Below are 19,141 nucleotides of genomic sequence, written 5' to 3' on the forward strand. Positions count from 1 at the left end.
TATATGTTGGTGATGGAATATTATTGTGCAAAAAGGAATAATAAAGTGGAGGAATTCTATGGAGACTGGAATGACCTCCAGGAAGTGATGCAAAACGAGAGGAGCAGAACCAGGAGAACATTGTACCCAGAGACAAACACACTGTGGTACAATCGAACATAATGGACTTCTCCATTAGTGTCAATGCAATGTCCCTGAAAAATCTGCAGGGATCTAGGAGAAAAAACACTATCCATAAGCAGAGGACAAACTGTGGGAGTAGAAACACCGAGGAAAAGCAATTGCCTGACTACAGCGGTTGAGGGGACATGACAGAGGAGAGACTCTAAATGAACACTCTAATGCAAATATTAACAACATGGCAATGGGTTCGAATCAAGAACACATGTGATACCCAGTGGAATCGTGCGTCGGATATGGGGGGTTGGGGGGAGGAAAAGAAAATGATCTTTGTCTTTAATGAATAATGCATGGAAATGATCAAATAAAACACTATAAAATTTAAAAAAAATTAAATTTTAAAAATTTTAAAAAAAGAACTACAATAAAAATTAGGGATGGGCACAGGGGCTAAATCCTTTAATTCCTCAATAGCCAAGGCACATGAGCTGTAGGCCTAGATGGAGGAAACTACCATGAGATAGAAGCTGAGGCAGAAAGGGAGAATGTGAGGGCAACCAAGAAAAACTGCCTTGGGAAGAAATGCTGGAAGAGGCTGTGAAAAAGCTATTCAGGCCATTCATTGATTGGCCTAATGCTGTGTTCCTTGATCAAGTAAGCCACATGTCATAGCGCCAAGGCTGAATGCCAGCCAGCTCTATGGGGAGGGCCTCTCTTTTCTCAGCAGGAGACTTTCTCTCTGGAATCAGCTTCTTCTCACCCCTGGCCTGGAGCTGGGTGTCTGGGAGTCTGAACAAGTCCTGGCTGTTCTTGGCTTTCTCAATTGCCATGGTACTTTGGTTCACTGAGTGTGACCCAGGCTGGAATGCTGCTTCTGCACCAAGACTGAATGTTAATTAATGCCTCTTCTTTTGGCATTGGCAAATTGATATTATGTGGTAGAAAAAGCACCAGGAATCAGAGCAAACCCAGCTCTACTACTAACTAGCTGCATGATCTTGAGCCTGTCACTGGGCTGCTTTTACTACTGATGCAGAGAAGGGCATAGGGGCATCTGCCCACACACCTCAGGGTAGAGACTGGAGGGAGGGGCAAAGGGGCACAAATTGTATTAGGTGGTTCCTTTACTGGGTTGTTTATGGTAATTAGAGGTGCTGGGCAAAGACACTGAGAAATAAGGTAATGGGAAGACAGAATTCTTTCCCTCCTTCCCCCTCCCCCAACTTCTGCTCTCTTTTTCAGTTGGAATCAAGCTGGGATCCAGAATGGGTAAGCTGACTGAAATTTTAACAAATAACCCACTCTCTAAAATACCAGAAACAGGGATTTATTTTTAAGGAAGGAGGGGTAAAGGGAATTTGGATAGGAAAGAGGGAGTTTAGGATTTCCCCAATATATCATAAATCTCAAGATGAATAAGTAAAGTTGTATAGTCTTTAAGAGGGATATTATTAACAGCTTTCAAAAGGTCTTCAGAGCCAAGCGCCAAATCTGTCAGAGAGAAACCAATAACCAGAAAGGCAGAGGAATCTCCGTTAACTCTTTCTCCTAAAGTCCCAGGAAAAAGAAAGAGTAAGAAACAGTTTGTCTCCATGTTCAACTGCCTTCTCTAGGCCACATTCTTCTCTGGAATTTTCCTTGATGGACAGATATTCAAGCTTCCATGCATTGCATCTGCTTTTCCAGGTTTTCTGTAGCATTAATCTCTTACAAAATCCACTGCTGGGTATTATTTCCACCTGCCTTCCAGGCTCAGTTCAATACTTCAGACCTGTAAAAATATAAAGTTATTGAGTTCTATGGCAGACAGTGCTGAAGAAGATGAGAAGGGGGGGGAACATGACAGCTGCCTTCAAGTATTTGAAGGACGGTTGAATGGAAGAGCAGAAATTAGGTTGATTCTTCTTGGAAGGATGGGGCAGAATGGGAGTGGGGATGATGTATAAAGGTAACAAGTTGGCAGATTTGGTGTTGTAAGAAAAAATTGAACTGAAGCTGACAGGAAAACAGGGTCACTACTTATCTGATACTTTAGAGGAATTTCTGCTCAGGGATAGGTTGAATTAGGTGACCTTTAAGATACTATCCCATTCCAAGATTCTCTGAAGCAATCAGTACTGGAAATGGCAAAGCAGGGCCAAAATTCCCTTTCAGCATGGATCAAAGGGCAGGGTGACTATATTCACAGAGAGCAGAGTCATGAGGGGGACTGGGTAGGAAAGAACCAGAAAATGCAATGAAGATGCCTTTTTCCAAGCCCTAGATAGAGTGGAGTAGGATGTTTCTAAACAAAGCAATTAGATAAAAAGCAGATCAAAAATTGGAAATTCCAAGAAGCAGGATGTAGTAACCTGGAGACAAAATCTTGGTGCTCAGGGCTTAGATTCCCCTGAAGCTCTTCCTTGTAGTCATACCACATTGGCCTATTCTGTATTTACCAACTTAATGAGCTCTAGCTGCAATTCATTGTTACCAATTCTGGCTATTCCTCTTCTTTTAAAGCCAAGTCTCTCTGGGGCTCAAAGTCTAGGTTAGCTAGAGTACTGAGAGTGGGAGACCTTTGCCAAGTCAGCACATAAAGGTTCTCGATGAGTCCTCTGTTCCATAGCCTTCTCAATCTCCTAAAAACTGGAGTCAGTCGACCTAGACAGCCTCAGCAGAGACGTCCTTTATCTAATGAGAAACTTGCCTTCACTGGGGTGGCACTGTTGTACAGTGGAAGAATGCTGAATGTAGAGTTAGAGAACCTGAATTCAAATACAACCTTCCTACAAATCCCTGTCCTTACTAGCTGTGTGAACAGGACAAGTCATTTAAACTCCCTGATTTCAGTTTCTTTATCTGTTAAACTAGTTGGCCTCGAAGGAATCTTCCTACTCTATATCTATGAGCCTATGAGCTGTTATGACAAAAAGGAAGTCAGGGTTGAAGAGGAATAGGGGCAAAAAAGCAGCAATTACAGTGTCCTGAGGAGGGCGCCAGCTTCTTACCCATTCTAGTGTTAGCTGAATCCAGCTGATTACCACTGGAAGGAGCAAGATCTCCCTGTTGGTATTTATAAAGATTGGTCCACCATATTGCTTTCGCTTTTGTAGAGCTGATTATCTTAGAACAAAGAAGAACAAAAGAGGCAGATCAGACATGTTTATAGCAGAGGAGTGCAGTTTCAGGGATCTGATATTCCTGAATGTGCCTCTGTGTTTCCCTGGGTTATGCACACCTCTGTAAAGGCATATCCCTTCAACATAAGGCCAAGGTTAAATCTAAGGCTTTTTAGATGAGGGGCACCAATTAATTTCACTCCCTCAGAAAGCAGTAAAAATCAGCTCATCTTTATAAGGAGGCATCAATTCATAAATAGTCTTGAATATTAAACAGATTTCATATAGGCAGTAATAGAGAACTGCTGATGCTTAAGGAAGATTATTCTAGCAGTGGTGCAAAGATGGATTGAAGGAAAGAGAGGCAGGATTGAAGTAATCTCAATGGGCTATGAGAAGGGAGTGTCTAAAATGATCATAGTAACAGAGGGGAAAAGAGAGAAGTGATTAACAAAAATTTAGCAAATAGTTGTATTTGAAAAAAAAACTGAGGAATATGTTTCAGTTAGGAAAAAACCTAAGAAGGAAAGATTGTAGGATTTTAAATTATGGTTGGAAGGGACCTTAGTACTCATCTAGTCCACTGTACTTATTTTACAAATGAGGAAACTGAGGACTAGAAAGAGAAAATTACTAAGGAAAGCATACAGAGAGATCTGACTTAAATTGGAACCCAGGTCCTCTGCTTCCACATACACTGTTTGTTCTCTCCTCCTGCTATTTTACGACCATCTTTCCTGAGCAGTATCTTCTGTCACCACTGTATATGATTTCAGGGGGAAATTTGAATTCTTTGCTTCCATCCTGACTCAGCTGGGCCAAACCTCTTTTCCATTAATTCTGAGACAAGGTTGGTATTTTTTTTTTTAATTTTAAGCCCCTTTACCTTTGTGTACCATTTCCCTTACTTCCAGTGACCTACTCCATCCTGTTATTGTTGTTTAGTTGTTTTCAGACCTGACTCTTTGTGACCCCTTTTGTGGTTATCTTGGCAAAGAAACTAGAGTAGTTTGCCATTTCCTTTTCCAGCTCATTTTACTGATGAAGAAACTGAGACAAAGGGGGTTAAATGACTTGCCTGGGATCACTCAGCTAGTCTGAAATCATATTTATTTGTTTGTTTGTTTGTTTGTTTTTAAACCCTTATCTTCCATCTAGGAGTCAATACTCTGTATTGGCTCCAAGGCAGAAGAGTAGTAAGGGCTAGGCAATGGGGGTCAAGTGACTTGCCCAGGGTCACACACAGCTGGGAAGTGTCTGAGGCCAGATTTGAATCTAGGACCTCCCATCTCTAGGCCTGGCTCTCAATCCACTGAGCTACTCAGCTGCCCCCTGAAGTCATATTTAAACTCAAGTCCTCCTGATTCCAGGCCTGCTAAACCACGCAGCCCTACCCAGATTTATCTTTTTTTTTAAATAGAAACATTTAAGAGGAAATTAAGCTAGAAGCAAATCCTAAAACCTGGAAATATGCAAATGCACAGAGAATAGACTTATTTTAATCTCTGTCATGGAAATACAAAATTCTGGGTTCAAGTGTGTGGTCAGCTACTTAATAGCTGAATGTCCCTTAGGGTATTAGTCCAACTCTCTGAAACTGTTTCTCTATTCATAAAATGGATATATAGTGTAATTTTACTTTCACTATTTCCCTTACAGAGTTATTTTTTAGATTAAATAGGATACTATGTTAAAGTACTTTGTTGATTCCAGTTCTGTCAATTATTACCTTCCTGTTCTTGAATAAGTGACTTCATTCTGTTTCCTCTAAAAAACAAAGGGGCTGCAGTAGATAACTTTTAAGATACTTTCTAGATTAATGCTATTATCCTTTGTCTGTGGCTTGGCATCTCTCCAAGTCTTAACCTCACTCCTGACCTTATCTTTGTTCTATTGGTTTGCCAAAAGAATATTCAGCAATCAGTTGTTAAAGCTGCTTCTCCTATTGAAGAGAAACTGAGAAGCAGTGAAAATATGAAGTCAGAGGACCTGAATATCCCAGATTTATCATTTACTACTTACCTCACCTCAAGCAAATCACAGCTTCTGGAAGCCTCAATTTCCTCAGCAGTAAAATTAGAGGGTTGGACATAAATGATCCCTAAGATCCCTTCTAGCTCTAAATTTATGGTCACTTATTTGGGTTTTCTCTCATTAGTAGTCATATGGCCTTGATAGTGGAGACCATAATTCCCTGGAACTTGTCCTCATCACTTTCTTTTCTTCTTTGTTTTAAAACCCTTACTTTCTGTCCTAAGACAGAAGAATAAGGGTTAGGCAAATAGGACCGACTAGCCCAGGGTTACACAGTCCTGATCACTTTCAATGGCCAGACAATCTCAGGGAAGCATATTTTCCTTGAAGCTGTTAAATAAGCATTCTTCCTTCTCACTAAATTTGCACTATTCAAATAAATCACTGTAATATCAATATCTATGTCCCTTCTTCCATTTCATGACTTTGGTCTCTCTACTATTTCTCAAGCTCCAGTTTCCACAAAGATCTTTCCCCAAGAGATATACTTCTTAGGAGCTCCCCTTCTTTTTCTAGAAGTCAAAGAGTTTAGAGAACTGATTTATAAGCCAAACTTTTTTTCTGACTAGAAGGCCAGATTACAGCATAACTAGGAGGTTGAGGTTGGAACATTAGTGATAAATCCCCTTCTTAGGCAACAAGGGCAAGCACATGTGTGCCTCTGCCCAGTGCTTCTGCAGAAACTATTACTCTACCAAGACCTGGGAACTCCCTTTCTCTCCAATGGGCAAGTTCATGACATTGTCATATGTTTCTATCCCAAGTTAGCCACTAACGCCTTCCACCTCTACCAGCTGGACACCAATAGAAAGGTGGTTGGGAAGGAAGGGGGGTAATGGTAAAAAACCAAAAGCTGAAAGATGTCTGTCAAGCAGCCCATTGGCTCACTTTTTGTTTATTTTTTTTTTAAACTGCTATGTATTGGTTCTAAGGCAGAAGAGTGGTAAGGGCTAGGAATTGGGGATTAAGTGACTTTCTCAGGGTCACACAGCTAGGAAATGCCTGAGACCATATTTGAACCCAAGACTTTGGGTTTCTAAGCCTGGCTCTCAATCCACAGAGCTACCCAAATGCCACTCACCACCACCCCCTAATGCCCCCCCCCCCCATGGCTCACTTTTATAGGTAGGCTAACACAGAGTCTTGTAAGAAGAGTTCATTCTCCTAATAGTCCTAGACAACCATATCTTGGGGGCAGCCCTAGTCACAGAAACTTAATCAGGAGTTGTCTTTTGTCCTCTTAAGGAGGTGCCAGTAAGAAATTCTCATTTCACTTTAAATAAAGACATTTCCCAGGAAGCTCATTGTATCAATTTGGGAATTTTCCCTATCAGCCCCTCATAAAGAAGAAGAAAATGAAGTCCAGACAGGTACATAACTTACCCAACACCATACATTAAGTTAATAATAACTAGCATTTATATAGTGTTTTAAAGTTTGCAAAGTGCTCTTAAAAAATTATCTCATTTTACCTTCCCAACAACTCTGTGAGGTAGATGCTGTTATTATCTCATTTTTACAGATGAGAAAACAGACAGAAACTAGATGATTTCCTAGGTTTGCAGAGATGTTAAAAATATCTAAAGCTGAATATGAACTTCAGGTCCAATGCTTTATCTTCTGTGACACCTGGGTGCATGGGTGAATTAATGGTTTATCTTATCATAATTATAATTCACAGTACCTGAAACATAGAGCAGTGATAAGCTTCATAATATCTGTCAGAAAAAGAAAAGGGTCACCCACATACACCCATCTGGCTCCTGTTGAGAATGGAAAGGGTAGATGTAGATGGGGGGAGGGGGTTATGGTGACTAGGGGTTGACTTTGGAGAAATAGAATCTTTGAAGCTGGCTGATACTAACAGCAGCCATTTTTTCATCCACATCTTTTTCTCCCTCCATTTTTCCAAGTCTGGACTTCATCCAAATAGACAAAAGTAGGGCAATCTTGAAGAACCAACAGGATGGAGGAGACAGGCCTGTGGTTCCCCTGGAGACCACCAGGATCCTGCCAAGAACAGATATCCACCCTCTCCTGGATTGTGGCCATGTGGGGTTTCTTCCCATGCCTGTACAAAAAGATGGGTCCCATTCTGGCTAAGTCCATGATCCAGGCAGGCACATGAGTATGAGGCACTGAAAAGAGTCTTAGATCTGAAGCCAGAAGGCCCAGCTCCAAAACCTGGTTCTACTATTTACTGGGTTACTTTGGGTAGCTCATGTTGCTTCTTAGGACTTCCGTTTCTCTTCTACAAAATGAGGAGGTTGGTTCTGATGATCTTTAAGGACCCTTCCAGATCTAAAACCTGTACTCAGAGAAATCACCTAAAAAGAGTAAAAGGGCTAATAATAATAACTATTTTATCTATAAAAATATTAACATTAATGAAGCAATTTCCTCATACCAGCTCTGAAATGTAGTATAAATATTTTGCAGATGATCCAGTTCAGTTTTGGAGAGTCAAGTGACTTGCCTAAGGTCACAGAGCTTATAAATGTAGGATCAAATTTAAATCAACAAATGTGTATTAACAAATAGAACATGCAAGACTTTGTGCCTCTGTCTTGAGAATATAAAAATTTTAAAAGACCTAATTCCTTCCTTCAATGTAGAGGGCATAAGTCAAGTTCATAAATAAGAATTTTTTTTGTTCTACAATCATTTTTCAGTTCTGTCTGACTCTTTGTGACCTCATTTGGGGTTTTTCATGGCAAAGATACTGGAATGGTTGACCATGTCCTCCAATTTATTTTACAGAGGAGGAAACCAAGGCAAGCAGGATTAAGTGACTTGCCTAGAGTTACATAGCTGGCAAGCATATGAGGCTGGATTTGAACTCAGAAAGATGAGTTTTCCTGACTCCAGGCCCAGTGCTTTGTGCACTGTGGTCCCATCTAGCAGTCCTAAATAAATAAGAATACTTCAATATAAAATATGATCTAGTAGAATATAAGCTTATTGATTAGGGGTTACTGGGCCTCTATTTTTGTGTCCCTAGCACTGAGTACTGCCTGGTACATAGTGTGTGATTAATCAATGTGTGCTGAATGAAACAATGATGGGGGAAAGGTGAGAACTGGATAAAATACTAGAAGAAATTTGAAAAGGAAGTTTCCATTTTTTGCCTGGGGAACTGAGGGAAGGCTTCTTGGAGCAGATAGGACCTGAAGGAAAGAAATGATTTCTCATCTTTCTTTCTCTTCCTTCCTCCTTCCTTCCTTCCTTCCTTCCTTCCTTCCTTCCTTCCTTCCTTCCTTCCTTCTTCTTCTTTCTTTCTTTCTTTCTTTCTTTCTTTCTTTCTTTCTTTCTTTCTTTCTTTCTTTCTTTCTTTCTTTCTTTCTTTCTTTCTTCCTCTTTCCTCTTTCTTTCTTCTCTCTTTCTTCCTCTTTCTTTCTTTCTTTCTTTCTTTCTTTCTTTCTTCCTTTCTTCTCTTTCTTTCTTCTTTCTTTCTCTTCCTTCCTTCCTTCCTTCCTTCCTTCCTTCCTTCCTTCCTTCCTTCCTTCCTTCCTTCCTTCCTTAATGTTTTCATCTGCATTTATACTCCAACCATTCTTTGGAGGTGGGTAGCAATCTTTTTTCATAACTCCTTCAGAATTGTCCTGGATCATTGTATTTCTGAGAGTAGCTAAGTCTATCACATTTGCTCATTCTACAATATTTCAGTTACTGTGCAATGTTCTCCTGGTTCTGCTTATTTAACTCTGAATCATTTCATGTAGGTCTTTCCAGTTCTTTCTGAAATCATCATGTTCATTAAAAGGAATGACTTCAATAGAGGAGGAGGAGGAGTTCATTACATTCCTCAGGAACTGAAAGAGAACAACACTGGAATGAGAGTGTGCATGCTAAGAATCAGGGAGGGGAGTTCTGCTAAAACAGAATACATGAAGGGTAGTAGTGTGAGATAAAGTTGCAACATAGAGTTCATAAAGGCTGGAACTCAGTGTATATGAAGAGGCGTTAGAAGCAAGATAAAAGTTGAAAAGGTAACCACATTTGGAGTGGAAGGCCTTGAATGCCAGAATCAAGTCTGTCCTATATTTGGCAAGCAGAGGAACCCCTAGAAGTTTTTGAATAAACAGTGATGTGATCACAGAAATACATTAGGATTATGCAATCAGCCTAGGGCCAGGCTTAGTATTATTTCCAGTCTACTACATTCTGCAAAGGGAAAGGACACTTAGATATTTCAAATTTCCAAAGTGTTCACATCTAATTTGAACTGCAACATGACTCTGTGAAGCAAATACTGTAGGTTTTGTCATCCCTCTTTTACAGATGAGGAACCTGAAGCACAGAGAAGGTGAGAGACTTTTTAAAAGGTCACACAATCAAAAATAGGATTTGAATCTAGGTCCTTAAAAAGCTTGTATTCCTTGCCCAAAGTTACTCATCCAGTGACTGTAACTCTATGATCCTGCAATACTATGATTCTATAATTTTTTTAAACCATTACCTTCTGCCTTACTATCAATTCTCAGATTGGTAGCAAGGGCTAAGCAACCAGAGTGGTCTCTAGTACTAAAGCACAGATCCACTAAAACATTTTATTCTTCTCTAATTGCTTCTTTCATTATCCACCATGAAATATTCCAAACTTTTTCTTTTCTCCTGAAGCCTCCAATGCTACCCATCCTATTCCTTTCTCTCTTGGCATTTGACCTTGCCTCTTCTTTAATGAGAAAATCAAGGCCTTCTTCATGAGTTTTTTCTTCTCACACTTCAAACTCTCTTTATCACCACCTTCATTTCCTTGGGTCTGGCCTCAGAGGAAGAAGCTGGTTTTTTCCTAGCCTAGGAAAATTTCCTCCCATGTCATTACTTTGAATGTCAAATCCAGGAGTTGTTCCATAAAAATCAATTCCTCTCCCTTTCTATCTCTCTCTCTTATCCCTGAACAAAAGGATGACAAAGCATTTATTAAGGGTTTATTATTATGCTAAATGCTAAGAATACAGGTATGAAAGTGAATGTTCCCTATTCTCCCTTAGCTTCTATTCTAAGCACAGGGAAGATGAGAGAAGCTAGGAGACACATCCTTTCCAATAGCAATAGAAGTACTGATTGGAAGGGAAAGGATTTATTTGTACAAAAATATTTATCACCGCTCTTTTTGTGTGGTGGCAAAGAATTGGAAAATAAAGGAATGTCCTTTGATTGGGGAATGGCTGAACAAATTGTGGTGTAGGATGATGATGGAATACTAGTGTGCTATAAAGAATCAAGAACAGAATGATTTCAGAAAGAGCTGGAAAGACCTACACGAACTGATGCAGTGAAATAAACAGAACCAGATCATTATACATAGTAACTGTGATACTGTGAAATGATCAGATATGATAGGCTTTGCTACTAGCAGCAATGCAATGATCCAGAACAATTCTGAGGTAATTATGAAAAAGAATGTTATCTATCTCCAGAGAAAGAACTGTTAGAGTAGAAATGCAGAAGAAAACATGATTTATCACTTGTTTATTTGGTTATATGATTTGGTGTTTTAATAAGATTATTCACTCACAAAATGAATAATGTGAAAATTAAAAAAATACATACTGATTGGATTATGTTTCTGAACTATAAAAGGAGGTGAAAAAGGATAGTGGAAAGGATAAATGAGCAAAGAGAGAGAGTCAGGAAATAAAATGAATGATGCTTGGAGCTGGTCTGATATCGTAGGCTATGTGAGGAACTCTCTAATCAGGACAAGATGGGTTTGGGGAGGAGCCTGCTATCCTCTCAAGTTGTTCTCCTCAATTTCTCCTCTTAACTGTCTGGCTCCTAGAAAAAATCATTTATACTCTTTGCCTCTACTTCATCACAGCCCACTGTTTTCTCAAGGCCTTGTTTTCTGGCAGCTAACCTCATCACTTCACTGAAATTGTTCTTTCTTTTTTTTTCATATTGAGAGATATTATATTTTTATTTTTTAATTTTTAAATGTTTTTCCATGTTTGCATGATTCATTTTCTTTTCCTCCCCTCCTCCCTCCCCCCTCAAGCAATTCCACTGGGTTATACAAGTGTTATCACTTGATACCTATTTCCATATTATTCATTTTTGAAATAGAGCAATATTTTAAAACCAAAACCCCAAATCATATATCCATATGAATAAGTGATAAGTCATATGTTTTTCTTCTGCCTTTCTACCCCCTCGGTTCTTTTTCTCAATGGGGATAGTACACTTTTTCTTAAGTCCCACAGGATTGTCCTGGATCATTGCATTGCTACTGGTAGCAAAGTGGATTTCATTTGATTGGTCCACAATGTAAAACTGCTCTTTCTAAGGCTACTAATAATCAGCTCAATGGACTTTCCTCAGTTATCATCTTTCTTGACATCTCTGTAACTAACTTTTGATCATTCCCTCCTTTTCCTCACCACTCTCTTCCCTTGTTTTCCATAAAAGTGCTATATTCCCTGGTTCATCACCTACCTGTCTAATCACTGCTCAAGACCTTTCACTGGATCATCAACTAGCTCCAGATACTTCAGTATGGGTGTCAGGGAATGGAGCATCTTGTTAGTTCTCTTAATTGGGGCTGATGGTCCTGGGACCCTTCTATTACTTGATGACACTGGTCTATCCTACACACAGGATACTCAAATCTCCTGGGTCCTTGCCTTTGTACTAAGCTATTTTCTGTGTCTGAGATGTACTCCCACCTCACTTCTGGATTCATTAATTTCCTTCATACATCAGCTCTAGGGCCATTTTCTTCCTGGCTCCCCCAACTACTAGGGCACCCCCCTCCCTATTACATTTGATTGATTCTGCAAAAAATTGTAAGTACCCTAGTGGTCTCCTCCATTAACATGTAAGCTCCTTGAGGACAGAGACCTTTGACTCTCCTCTTTGTTAACCCTAGGGCTTAGCAGTAGTCCTGGCACAAAGCAAGCACAGATGGTTGTTGATTGATTGCTTAATTGGTAATACTTGCATCCTTTTAAGGAAAGTACACACATTCAGTGCCATTTCTACTGATATGGAAGCAACGTCACCGCAAGGAATAGGGAAGATCCCCGGGAAGTTAAAGGCAGAGGGGATTTGAACCCTAGTTTCTTGGCTGTCCATTCACTTCTCTCTCTGGGCTCAATAAAATTCTCTTTAGTTGGCATGATGGCTCTAGGTGAATATGAACCACATTTACATCTCTCCAGCTAGTTTTCTAGGTTGAGAATGTCTATTGTGCATTCCCCTATCTTCTGTTATTGTCCTATTTGGTGGTTGTATTTTACATTAAAGTATAAAACCCCTGGTTCAGATTGAAAGTTGGAAGGAGTGTAAGAACTAGAGGGAGGAAGTCTAGCATGGGGGCTACCACTTGCCAGAGAGAGCAAAGGCATGCAAATCAAGAGGGTGTGGTCCAACACTCTCCTGAACTTCCTCTAGAGACCAGGAGACACCCACCTAGAGGCACAGCAGGAAAACACCTACCATAAACAGTTTGATTTTTCTTATTTTTGTCAGACCTCATAGGCTGTTGGTCTAAAGGAAGATGAATGGGGCAAAGGACTTACTTAGCATGTCAGAGCTAGAAGGGACCTGAGGCAAGAGACTGTTAAAGTGTAACTCAGAGAATGTTCTTTAACTAGAAGGAGTTATAAAATAAAGAACATAAGTGGAAGGGACACTGACTCTGGAGTCCTAGGAGTTGGGTTCAGATCTCACCTCTAACATTACACATGTGATCTGGGCAAATCACTTAACCTTCATGGTCCTCAGTTTCTTCTGTAAAATGAAAGGGGAGGACTAGATGACTGAGGTGCCTTCTAGCTCTAGTTCTATGACCTAAAGACAAATGTGAAAAAGTGCTTGTCTTCAAAGAGTTTATTTTTTAATGGGGGTGGGAGTGGGTGAGGAGGCAGTGTAGACACATGATTATAAATAGAATGCATGCAAAATTAATAGAAAGTAATTTAGGAAGGGGCATTCCAGTTACTAGGAGGTCAGCAAAGGTGCCACAAAGAAAAGATATTACAAGGAGAATGGCTTTTGAAATAAAAAGAACATTAGAGATAGAAGGGATCAGTACATATAGTACAGGGGGTTGGAGCTGAAAGGGATCTTAGAACATTAATACTTATTGATATGTTTTGTTTTAACAAGGCCTAAATTTCTCCTCCTCTTCTCACATAACAAATATATATATATGAAAAAAGATTTTAAAAAACCTGTAAAACTTATCTCTACATTGAAATAATTTGACAATGTACACAATGTTTCATTCCCATAAATCTCCATCTGTCTTCTGCAAAAGAGTTGGGGGAAGTGTCTCCTTATATCTCTTCTTTGGGATCAAACTTAGATCATATAATATTAGTGCAGAAGAAGACTTTAAAAATCAGCTGGTCCAATCCCCTCATTTTACAAAGGAGAAAACTCAGGTTGAGAGGTTGTCCAAGGTCACATAGTGAGTTAGTGAGTGACAGGATCTGGCCTGAATCCAGGTCCCCCCACATTTCCTATAAAGTATGCTCAGAGCAGGGAGAAAGGAAGGCTGCTATTAATGTAAATGCACTCATATCCTCTGAAAAAAAATTGTGACCCTGCCAAAAGCACTTAAAAATTTATTACATTGGGAACCAGAGTAAATTGAGGGGCCCTGGATGTGCTGCCAGGCAGCTAGGGCAAGAGTTAACGCACAGCGTTACTATAGCTACAGTCCTTTTTCCTGTATGTTGTGGCAAAGGTTGCACTTTGAGAGTAACTACACTGGTTGTTATTATAATTCACAGATGTCCTGCCACCTACATACCCTATATTCTGCAGCTCTGTCCTCTGGAGAGCTGTCCAATGGCACAGTGGCTCAGCAACCCATGGAACTTAAATTCTTATCAGAATACCACAGAACTTGTTGACCTCTTGTGATTAGGACTAGTCTTAACAACAGGTTACTAGGGCTAATGAGGTGGTGGCCTAGATGACTGTGTGATTTAGAGGCCCCCAAGCCTCTCCTGAGATCCACCCTTACCCCTAGGAAACTCCAGAAAAGCTATCATAATTCATAGGGTTTCTCTATAGAAAGGACCTTTAGAAGAGTGCCATTCAATTCATTCCACAAGTATTTATTTCATTGAGCTCTTTAAAAAAAATCCTTATCTTCTCTCTTGGAATCAATACTAAGTACCAGTTCCAAGGCATAGAAGCAGTAAAGGGTAGGCAATTGGGATTTAAGTGACTTGCTCAGGGACACACAGCTAGGAAGTATCTGAGGCCAGATTTGAGCCCAGGTAGGTCCTTCAAACTTCAGACCTAGCTCTCTTTGACTGAACTGCCTACCTGCCCCTCATTGAGCTTTAGTTATTATATTCCCAGCTATGCCTGTCACATAGTAGGTGTTGAATAAATGCTATTAAAGGTAAGCTCCTCGAGAATAGGAATTGTTTCATTGATTATATTTGTGTCCCCCCCATACCATATGTAGCATATAGTAGGTATTTAATGAATGCTTATAGGTTCATTCATTGAATGAATGACTCCCTTATAACTCTAACATTTTAATAGTTTTATGTGAAAATTAGCCCAAGGGAGCAGGAAGGTTGAGAATATGATAACTTGAAGAAAGTGTTAGATTCATTTGAGACTACATGGTATTGGTAGCAGAAGTACTAGATTTGGAGTTAACTTCTCCAAACCTGTTTCCTGGTCTATAAAATTCAGATGATCAAACTTTTTACTACTTATAACCTATTTTACAGAATTGTTATGAGGAAAATACCCTTTAAGGTTTGCAAAGCACTATAGAAACATAGTTTTGTTTTAATAATTAAATAAATGGAATCATGATTTCATCAAGATTTATTACAATCTCTTCCATGTTTTCATGAAATGAGTGGCCTGAGAGTCATTCTTCTGATGATGAAAATCCTTAAGCTATTCTATTTGTAATGTATGACATATTGCTAATATTGAATTTAAGCACCAGAAGGATGAATATAGGATCATAGATCTATAACTGGAAGACACTTTAGAGGATACCTAGTTTAACTTTCTCCTTTTATAGATGAAGAAATTGAAGTCCAGAAAAGTTGCAACTTGCCTTAGGGCAGCACTGGCAAACCTTTTAGAGATCATGTGCCCAAACAGCTCCTTCAAGCCACCTGTGAGCCCCATTGCAATACCCCAGAGAGCAGAGGGAGGAAGTGCTCTCATTGGGCTGTTGGGCATGTTGGAGCATGCAAAAAATGTCCTTAGGCATGGTGGAGAAGAGGAACAGAGCAGTCCCTTCTGGCATACTGGGGCATACATGCCACATCTTTATCAACACAACTCCAGGGCATACAAATTCTAAATGACAAAGGTGGGATTTGAACCCAGTTTCTCAGATTTCAAATTCATTGTTCTTTTCTCTGTACGAAGGCCTTCCCATAGGGATTGAAAATAAAATGAAACAGGTTGAAGATATATAGGAAACCAGTGAAAATGTATAAGAATAAGAGCTGTATAAATACAATACTCTAAAGAAAAATAAGTTATCAACAATCATAGGAAAGGAAAAAAATGTTCCAAGTTGCAAGTAATAAGAGAAATGAAAAGTGAAACAACTTTAAGGCTCTGTCTCACATATCAGATTGGTAAAGAGGACAAGGCACACTCATGTACTGTATATACTGTATATGTACAGTATATATGGGGTGTATGGGGTGTTCAGGGAGGGGTAGTATCTCTGGTATGGAGGGCTTGTTGTGCCCTCCTAGGGCAGCTCTCCAGCCTCTGACCCTCACCTGACACCCAGCTCTCACGGCCACACCCCAGGCAACGGCTTCTACAGGCCAGCTAAACCTTGTGAGGGTAGCCATCAGGTCGTCGTTGACCCCTGGTGAACCAGGGCTTTGCTCACCCAGCATGTGAAGACTGCTTTGGCGGAACAGATGGAAGAAAGCAATAAGAAGGTTCAACAGCTGAGAGGGTGATGCAGCAAAGCACTGTGGAGTGCTTAGGGCGTGTTGGAGCACAAAGGACAACAAGGGGAATCAAATGCAGCTGAGGAAGTCTCCAGGTGTAATGACTTTTTGTGCCACTGGACCCAGGCTTCCATCGCTGAGAGAGTGGGACTGTCTCTGTGCATCGACTTTTCCACTTAAATCTCCTTCACGCACAAGTGTCTTTGTGCACACTCATCTATCATAGATGAAAACGCACAAAGATAATCGTCATCCTCGGTTACCAAGAGACTACTACTACAGTATATATGATGATCATACATACTGTGATATGCTGCTGCTGATTTAATAGAGTTGTGAATTGATCAGTCCTTTCTGGAAAGTAATTTAAAATTTTATCTAAAAATTAAACTTTTTTTAAAATTTTATTTTTAAAAAATACATACAAAACACACTTCTATGTTGGTCATTGATGTAAGAGCACACTCATACATAACCAAAACCTCAAAATAAAACTATAAATACACTAATGTGAAAGCCAATTTCAACAGTTCTTTCTTGGGAGGTGGAAAGCATTCCTATCATAAGTCTTTCAGGATTGTCCTAGATCATTGCATTGCTGAGAGTAGCAGCAGATACATCATTGTAAAATATTGTTGTTACTCTGTCCAATGTTCTCCCTGTTTTGCTTATCTTCTTCTGCATCAGTTCCTGCAAATCTTTCTAGCTTTTTCTAAAGTCATCTTGCTTATCATTTTTAATAGCACAATAGTATTCCATCACCAACATGTACCACAATTCATTCAGCCATTTCCCAATTGATAGACATCCCCTTAAAGTCCAATTCTTTGCCTCTACAAAAAAAAAAAAACAAACTTATAAATATTGTTGTGCAAATAGGTCCTTTCCCTTTTTTTATTATCTCTTTGGGATATAGATCTAGTAGTGGTATTACTGGTATTACTAGTAGTGGTATTACTAGACCAGGGTTTAGTATAATTTTTTGACCTAGTGATACTACTATTATATTCATGCCCAATGGGGATCAAAGATCAAACTTATTAAAATGTACAAAAATATTCATAGCAGTATTTTGTGTAGTAACAAAGAATTAGAAACAAAATGGGTGGGCATCAATTGGACAATGGTCAAATAAATTATATTATCTGATTATAATGGAATTATTGTTCTGTAAAAAATGATGAAAGGAAAGGGTTTGGAGAAACCTGGTAGGACTCATATAAATTGGGGCAAAATGAAGTAAACAGAACCAGGAAATTCATGTAATTCATGTTTCTCAGCTCTTGTAAAGGAGGTGGACTAGAGGTGTGAAATGAGGCATATATTTCAGACGATGTGTAGATTTGTTTTGCTTAATTTTACTTATTTGTTACAAGTGATGGGTTTTTGTAGGAGATTTAGAGGGGGTAGGGAAATGAGTGATAAAAAAGGGAAAAAGCATAAAAATGAAACATTAAAATACATAGAAGGGAAGAGGTTCAGAAGGGGATAAACACAAGCAGAAAGTGTTAGAAATACTATGTTAAGTTTAATATACCCTATTAGCATAACTATGTAAATAGCTTTGTGTTAGCACGGGAAATCTTTTCTCTGTCCTTTGTATATAAAAATGGTTGTTAGTGTTTGTCAGGTTCACAATTAAAATTAAAAAAATTTCAAATGGAGTGGATACATTCAGAGATAGTAGTAAGCTTTTTTTTTTTTTTTAACTACTGAACATGTTCAAGAAAAGTGAGTCAGATTTGGTGTAGAGGGGATTCCTACATAGAGTAAAAGGTTGGATTAGAAGTCCTCTGGGGCCTTATCCAACTGGGGAGGAGGGAAGAAGAGAGATGGAGAAAAAAAGAGGAATGGAGAGGGATAGAGTAATAGGGAAGAAGGTGAGAGGAAGAGGGGGTGGGAAGAGGAGAGAGGAGTGAGAGAGAAAGGGAAGGAAGGAGAGAAGGGATAGAAAAGGAGATGAAGGGGGAGAGCAAGAAAAGAAAGAGGAGGGGGAAGAAGGATGGATGAGAAAAAGAGGAAAGAAGGGCCAGAGTAAAAGACAAGGCAAGAGAGAACATAGGTGACGAAGAGTGGAGAGGGAGAAAGGGAAGGTGGGAGGGAAGAGAGGTGGATGAGGAGGCTCTAAGAGAGGAAGGAGAGGGGGGAGTGGGAGAGAGGAAAGAGAAAAGTAACGGGAGAAGGGGGAGATGAGGGTAAGAAGGGACAGAGTTGGGGAGGAAGAGTAAGGAGAAAATAGGAAAATAGAGAGGAAGGAGAAGGGAAAGAGGAGAAAAGAGGAAAATGAAAGGAAGGGGGAAGAAGTCTAAGGAGGAAGGAGAAAAAAAGAGAGAGGAGACGATGAGGGTGAGGGCGAAGAGGTTGTAAGAGAAGTAACTGAAGGAGGGAGGAGAGTGAGTGACTGGGGTGGGGTTGAGTGGGTAGGGGGCGGGGATTGACACTGCCCCGCCCCTTCTCTTCCTGACTCGCGCCCGCCCTTCCTAATCCCCGCCTTTCATCCCTCTAGCCCCACCCTCCACTATGTCTCTGACCAATCCCGCAACACTTTGGATGAGAAGTGGGGCGCGGGCGACATGCACGACCAATGGACTGGCGTGTTGTTGGGCTGCGGGCTCCGCCGGCCGCACCCGGTGGTGAGGGGAGGAACAGAAGGGGCCGGGCTGTGCCGGGGAGGGTAAGGGTAAGGGAAGAGGGTGTGGGCGGAGGAGTGCGTCCGTGACTGAGGTTGCGCCGCCGCGGCCCGAGGGAGGCGGGGCGCAAAGAGAGGGTGAGAGTGAGGGGAGCTGGGGAGAGCAGGGGAGAGCAGGCTAAGGGACAACCGGGCGTTGCTGGTGCCGCTACCTCCTCTGTCTCCGCCGTTGCTCTTGCCACAGCCGCTGCCTTAGTCGGCGCCGCTTGTACGTAGGGGAGGGAGCCCGCGAGCAACCCCCCGCGGCCTCAGATTCTCCTGTGGAGGTGAGCAGGGGTGGGGAAAGT

At 40.4% G+C, this 19,141-nt stretch overlaps 1 protein-coding gene across 27 annotated transcripts in view; it reads left to right on the forward strand.

Moving 5' to 3' along the window:
* The first annotated feature begins 1,310 nt into the window (after nt 1-1,310).
* ADD1 (adducin 1) overlaps nt 1,311-19,141 on the forward strand; it is a 144,788-nt gene continuing 126,957 nt past the window's right edge. For 6 of the 27 annotated variants that reach the window (XM_056802330.1, XM_056802348.1, XM_056802352.1 and 3 more), the window contains exon 1: nt 18,729-18,839. In XM_056802330.1, the coding sequence (XP_056658308.1) occupies nt 18,739-18,839 (101 nt within the window). In that variant the 5' untranslated portion in view covers nt 18,729-18,738. Of the gene's footprint in view, nt 1,390-4,000; nt 4,072-18,722; nt 19,121-19,141 lie in introns of those variants that run through there. The other 21 variants (XM_056802346.1, XM_056802349.1, XM_056802333.1 and 18 more) reach the window with 13 other exon arrangements.

Source organism: Monodelphis domestica, chromosome 6, assembly GCF_027887165.1.
Source record: "Monodelphis domestica isolate mMonDom1 chromosome 6, mMonDom1.pri, whole genome shotgun sequence".
NCBI lineage: Eukaryota > Metazoa > Chordata > Mammalia > Didelphimorphia > Didelphidae > Monodelphis > Monodelphis domestica.